The sequence below is a fragment of the Ailuropoda melanoleuca genome, chromosome 14 (assembly GCF_002007445.2).
Source record: "Ailuropoda melanoleuca isolate Jingjing chromosome 14, ASM200744v2, whole genome shotgun sequence".
NCBI classification, from domain to species: Eukaryota; Metazoa; Chordata; class Mammalia; order Carnivora; family Ursidae; genus Ailuropoda; species Ailuropoda melanoleuca.
The window spans coordinates 39,026,621-39,033,286 of NC_048231.1; the positions used below are offsets into that span (position 1 = coordinate 39,026,621).

At 50.3% G+C, this 6,666-nt stretch overlaps 1 protein-coding gene across 1 annotated transcript; it reads right to left on the reverse strand.

The window, feature by feature from the left end:
* Nucleotides 1–1,169: 1,169 nt before the first annotated feature.
* On the reverse strand, nucleotides 1,170–6,341 carry HSP90AA1 (heat shock protein 90 alpha family class A member 1). Its single transcript, XM_034642571.1, is given in 11 exon segments — nucleotides 1,170–1,973; nucleotides 2,260–2,593; nucleotides 2,977–3,245; nucleotides 3,455–3,602; nucleotides 3,711–3,901; nucleotides 4,061–4,226; nucleotides 4,451–4,517; nucleotides 4,519–4,769; nucleotides 5,060–5,193; nucleotides 5,686–6,052; nucleotides 6,147–6,341. Coding segments are annotated over 11 exon segments (2,199 nt in total). The 5' UTR covers nucleotides 6,309–6,341; the 3' UTR covers nucleotides 1,170–1,863.
* Between the last annotated feature and the right edge of the window lie 325 nt (nucleotides 6,342–6,666).

Consider the following 6,666-nt stretch of genomic DNA (forward strand, 5'->3'; position numbering starts at 1 on the left):
GAGCATCCGTCTTCCTGGTGGTCCGGGTTCCCAATGGGGTCACTGGGTGATGCTTCCAGATGGCACACATCTGCCTCTAGCGCCTTCTCAGTAACTCAGCTGGGAGAGGACTTACTGGAGGTGCTCTGTGGACCCCCTCCCGTGTCTAAAGCAATCCTCAGCACTCTTCCTGGACTCAGGAAGCACGGAAGAAACTTCCCCTTTGCCCTTCCTGGCATTCCTTCTAGTGTGAAAACCTCACACTTCTCCCAGCTAGTAACATCTTTCACTGAACAGCAAAAGAGCAGGACTGGGCTTTGGAGGTAAATTTGGAACCAGACACCTCGATGTAGTTAAGTCCTGCTTGTCTGAGGGGAATCCTCAGGATTTTGAAGATTAAAACCGTGATTACCATTCGACAGGCACTCAGCAGCTACCGAGGGCCAGGGGCCCACCCTTCCCCAGGACACGCAACTCCGAGTTCTCTCCTGGCCCGTCCCCCTGAGGTTAGTCACGGTCATGATTTATGTGACCTCAGCCTCCAAATCCCGTATGGACCTCAGCCTCCAAATCCCGTATGGACCTGCTACCACCCATTTTCCACACTCAATTTTAGGTTGGCCACTGCTGCCCCCAGCTCCCACAGGGGAAGCCTACCCACTCGACTGGTTCTCATTTAAGACGAGCTCACCCTCTCCCCACTGCGGTTCACGGGCTCCGCAATCACCCCTCGGTGCTGCTTGCCTGAGGCTCAGTGAAGAACCAGAGAATTCGAGGATGCCAGGCGGGATGGCACAAGCAGACTGGGTGAAGAACTGACCTTCCTAGGGCTCAGGTACGGAGGGGCTTATTTGGGACATGAAGTGGGTTTTACAAATACTACTAAACAGCGGTTTGGATGTGAAAATCCTGAGGAGAAAGGAATTGTCTGTGAGGAAATGGGACACAGAATACAGAGAACGCACATGGCGTGATATTCTCATTCCCTTCCGTGCGCTCTAGAATATGCCCCCCCCGCCAGCTGCCACCTCGGCGTGCACGCACAAGGTCGTGAAGACTTCAGGCCTTCAGCAGTAACCACCTCCCTCTTTCTGTACATCTCCTAATAGGCGCCATGTGTATACCTGAAGTTCTTCCATTCTGGGGCTGCCCTGCCACCTAGAACTCCCACGATCCCTCCAAACAAAACGTTTTCACAGGACTTTTTAATTTGTATTTGTTACAACCTTTTAAAGCGGAACGGGACTTGAGCACTACATTTCCACTCACGGAACTTGCTGAGTCACTTCAACAGCTTTACAACACGCCAAGTAGGCTTAGAATTTCACTAAACAACGCTTCTTTGGAAAACAAGCCCTATACATAGTTACTCCCATCCAGTTGGTTCAGTTTAACTACTAGTTTCTAGAGGCCCGGTACATGCAGTTGATAACTACAGGGGATAGAAGATTTAAAAAGTAGATCCTAGAAGGTGAAAGTTGTTTTAACCAAACAGCTCTCTTTTGAACATCAAGGCAGAGCTCAGAACATTTCAGTGACAAAAAAAATTTGGTCTTACTAAGGAATCCGCTTGGTAGCTAAACACTTTACCCACACAGTTAACGTTGGGTTACGCACACCTCACAACAAATGTTACCTTGTCTGGTTACAATAAGCCAGCGTGGAATTAGGAAAGAAAAACTAGCTGGGCTTTGCTTCCTACACGTCACAGCATCACACTCAGAAACAGAAAGAAATCTTATCTTCCCCGTAGGTAGTTATTGTCATGCCATACAGATTCTTAAAATGTTAACAAAAATAAAGAAAAACATCCTTGAAAATATATTATCAGAGGGAATGAAGATAAAGTACTGAATACATGTACAAGTAATTCTTGGGCGGCGCTTAGTCGACTTCCTCCATGCGTGACGTGTCGTCGTCACCTTCGAGGGGTGGCATCTCTTCGCTCACAGCGGCACTGCTATCATCAGCGGTGGGGTCGTCTTCATCAATACCTGTTTGGAAAGAAAACCCTCGCGTTAGATTTCTCGATGCCGGCCCAATAGCCCAAGACGGCTGGTTTCTACCCACTTTAAAGGCTGAACAATTACCCGGTGGTGAAAAGTGCTTTCATTTTTTTAGCCTTTCTCATCAAAAGGCCTACTGAGCCCTTTAAAATAGGAGCCTTTAAGAGGTTGCCTCGAAGGATCTGACCCCCCAATGCTGTTCAAGTGGCCACCCCTGCCTCCACGCCGCACCACACTGGGCTCCCCTGAAACCTCGGGGCTGCAGGAAGCTCACCGAGACCGAGCTTGATCATTCTGTAGATCCTGTTGGCGTGTGTCTGCGGGTCTTCCAGACTGAAGCCTGACGACAGGAGAGCGGTCTCGTAGAGCAGGATGACCAGATCCTTCACCGACTTGTCGTTCTTGTCAGCCTCCGCCTTCTGCCGCAAGGTCTCAATGATGGAGTGGTCAGGGTTTATCTCCAGGTGCTTCTTCGCGGCCATGTAGCCCATGGTGGAGTTGTCTCTTAAGGCTTGTGCCTTCATGATCCTCTCCATATTCGCCGTCCAGCCATATGTGCTGGTGACGATGCAGCACGGGGAGGTCACCAATCGGTTTGACACGACCACCTGTATGTCATCAAGGCGCACAGTGAGAAATACACCTAGGAAAATTCTCTAATTCTAACTTTTCAGTACCACTATCAGCTTTATTGTAAAATGAAACCTAAGGACTCCAAGTACTGTATATTCATGAGTCAGAAATACTGCCTGCAAATTTAAGTATCTGGAACTTTCTTCCTGCACATCCTAACACTCTCCAGGTCTTCAAGGAGGTTAAGAGTTTTCTCTCACTACATAGAAAATCTTAATTTTCCATTTGTATATAAGTTCAGAAAACACACAGGGGAGAAAGTGCCTATGGAGGATAAGCTTGGAACACACCCACTAGCCTCTAGAAAGCAGCCCACCACCAGAAGCCTGAGGCAGACAGGAGCACTGTTCTCATGCACCTTTTCTACTTTTTTCTCCAAGATGTCCTTCATGATCTTGCACAGGTTTTCAAACTTTGTTTTTTTCTCTTCCTGTTTCTTTTTCTCCTCTTCATCTTCTGGAAGTTCCAAGCCCTCTTTGGTGACGGACACTAACGTCTTCCCCTCAAATTCCTTCAGCTGCTGGACGCAGTACTCATCGATGGGCTCGATCATATAGATCACTTCCAGGCCATGCTTCCGAAGACGCTCCACGAAGGCGGAATTCGCTACCTGGTCCTTGGTCTCACCTGAGGGGTTGGTAGAAAGTTACAGGTCTTTAACAAGAAGTGACTTCATTTCCTTCGGACTTTTGCAAACTCTAGTCAGATCTAACCCCAGAGGTGGCCCAGCCCACGCGGCCTTGCCTAACCTAGGAGCTGATGTGTAAAGCCATGTGCATAGAACACACAGCTCCCAGGAGGTTGTAAGACAGGTGGCTGTATACCTGTCGTCTTACCTGTGATGTAATAGATGTGTTTCTGGTTCTCCTTCATTCTGGTGCAATAGTCCTTGAGAGAAACCATCTCATCCCCGGAAGCGGACGTGTAGTATCGTAACAGCTCTGAGAGCTTCTTCCGATTCTGAGAGTCTTCGTGAATTCCCAGCTAAAAGACAACGTGAGCTTTGAACTTCCTCTGCGTTAAAAAGAATCACTTAGAATCTGACAAGCCACGATGACTATTGCTACTAAGGATCAAAGTGTCCACACCAACCTTGATGTTTTTTGAGAACTGCTCATAAAACTTTTTGTAGTTCTCTTTGTCTTCAGCCAGTTCGGTGAAGAGTTCCAAGCACTTTTTGACCAAGTTCTTTCTGATAACTTTTAAAATTTTGCTTTGCTGCAGCATCTCACGGGAAATATTTAGAGGAAGATCCTCAGAGTCCACCACACCTCTAATGAAATCTGAAAAAGTAGAAGCAAATACGCTCAAAGTCCTCCTAAAGACTCAATCCGCAGATACATAAACTCCACCAAAAACGATCTCCTGCCCCACATGCCTGAACCCACCGCGCAGAGATTAAGCACTGGCTGGGATCGAGCCTCACTCCCGACCACACTTACTCAGATACTCAGGGATTAGCTCCTCGCAGTTATCCATGATGAAAACTCTGCGAACGTACAACTTAATGTTGTTCTTTTTCTTTCTGTTCTCGAATAGGTCAAAAGGAGCACGTCTTGGTACAAAGAGAAGAGCTCTGAACTCCAACTGTCCTTCCACTGAAAAATGCTATAAGAAAGCACATGGCGAATCATCATCAAGGGACCATGCAAACAGCCTTCACTGAAGGTCACCCTCGCCCGACCCGTGAACACCTGCAGTCACAGACTGAAAGAGCTTTTCGGGGGAGAGGACAAGGGCTCGGAATGACAGAGCCCTTGGCAGCAACCCACACCTCAACCACCTTAGACAACCTGCAGAGACAGACTAGCTCTGAAGCACCGGGCACCCACCTTCACCGCCAAGTGATCTTCCCAGTCATTGGTCAAACTCTTGTAAAATTCTCCATATTCCTCGTTTAATATCATCAGGGTTTCTGGTCCAAATAGGCTTTGTCTTGTTCAGTTCTTCCTGATCGATGTATTTCTCCTTGATCTTCTTTTTCTTCTTCTTGTCACCATCCTTCTTCTCCTCCTCCTCCTCGTCAGAACCAACATCTTCTATTTCAGGTTTGTCATCAGACTCCTTCTCTTCCTTTTCTTTTTCTTCCTCTTTCTCTTCCTTTTCTTCAGCCTCATCATCGCTGACCTCTTTATCACGTTCCTTCTCCACCTTCAAAAGAAGATGCAAAATCACCGTCACCTCTGCATTCTGGAATCACTCTGAACGGTGTGTGCACTTACCACCAAAGCGTAAAATACTGAAAGAAACGTTTTGCGGCCAAAAAGCTTCCACTCGATACTTAGCATATCTACCTAAACAACCCTGCGTACGTTGACAATAAAAGAACTTCAGACTAGTCCAGTCAATTCCAAGTCTGGGTCTCTCCTTCATCAATAGATCCAAGCATTAAAAACTTCAGCTCACTGGTTTTAGTACCCACACCCCACGAGGACACTCACAAAGAGAGTAATGGGATAGCCAATAAACTGGGAGTGCTTCTTCACAATCTCCTTTATTCTCCTTTCCTCCAGGTACTCGGTCTGGTCTTCTTTCAGATGCAGGATAACCTTTGTCCCCCGACCCATAGGTTCACCTGTAGGGAGATAAACGGACTCAATTTCTATCTGAATGGACAAATTAAGGTGTTGGGGGGGAAGAAACACAATTCAGCTCTCCACACCACACCCAACAGTTCCAGAGCAAGCTACCAAGTGGCATTCACAGTTACTACAGGAGAATCTGGGGCAGTTAACCGCCTGGCCCCAGAAACTAGAAGCTCCCCGCTCCTGTGTCACGTGCCTACTAGGCTTGGTGCAGAATAGGTCGGAACAAACACATTTTTGCCAACTCCACAGCATCCTCAGGGGTCCCCGGCCTGCAGCACCANATCTGGGGCAGTTAACCGCCTGGCCCCAGAAACTAGAAGCTCCCCGCTCCTGTGTCACGTGCCTACTAGGCTCGGTGCAGAATAGGTCGGAACACATTTTTGCCAACTCCACAGCATCCTCAGGGGTCCCCGGCCTGCAGCACCAGGCCCTCCCTACACGACGGAGTGACCCAAGAAACCGGCCCACCGGGCGCCTACCTGTATCAGTCCGAACTGTGAACGAGCCTCCTGCAGAAGACTCCCAGGCATACTGCTCATCATCGTTATGCTTGGTGATCACCGTCACTTTCTCCGCAACCAAGTAGGCGGAATAGAACCCGACACCAAACTGGCCAATCATAGAAATATCCGCACCAGCCTGCAAAGCTTCCATGAACGCTTTCGTTCCAGACTTGGCGATGGTACCAAGGTTATTGATCAAATCGGCCTTGGTCATGCCAATCCCGGTATCCACGATGGTGAGGGTTCGATCTTGCTTGTTCGGAATGAGGTTAATGTGCAGCTCCTTCCCAGAGTCTAGCTTACTGGGATCGGTCAAGCTCTCGTATCGGATTTTGTCCAAAGCCTATTAACAAAACACAGGGCGGTAAGGGCAGAGCTCCCGGGGGAGGGGGCTTCCCCCGCAGCCACGACCCCGCGTTCCGCAGCAGCACACTTACGTCGGACGAGTTGGAAATCAGCTCCCTGAGAAAGATCTCCTTATTCGAGTAGAAGGTGTTGATAATCAGGGACATCAACTGGGCGATCTCCGCCTGGAAGGCGAACGTCTCCACCTCCTCCTCCTCCATCGGCTGGTCTTGGGTCTGGGTTTCCTCAGGCATCTGCAAGGGCCGCGGGGCCGGTTACGTGCCGCCCCCGCGCCCCCCGCCCCGGTCCTCCGGGAGGCCCGCGCCCGCCGGCCTCAGCCGGGGGCCGCCGACAAAGGATGACCTCATTTCCAGCTGCGACAACGAGGGCCGTGCGCACGCCGCCGCCACCGGGCGCCACAGGCCCGCAGGGACCCCCACCCGGAGCCAGAGCCCCCCCCCCGAGAACCCCCATCGGAGCCGCGGCCGGGGGTCCCCGCGGGCCTGGGGGCTCCCTTCCCTTCCCACGGGCGGGGGTCGGGGCCGCAACAGGCCCGAGGCCTCCACCGCCCAGAGCACGGCCGCGCCGCCCAGCGGGTCCAGGGCCTCAGGG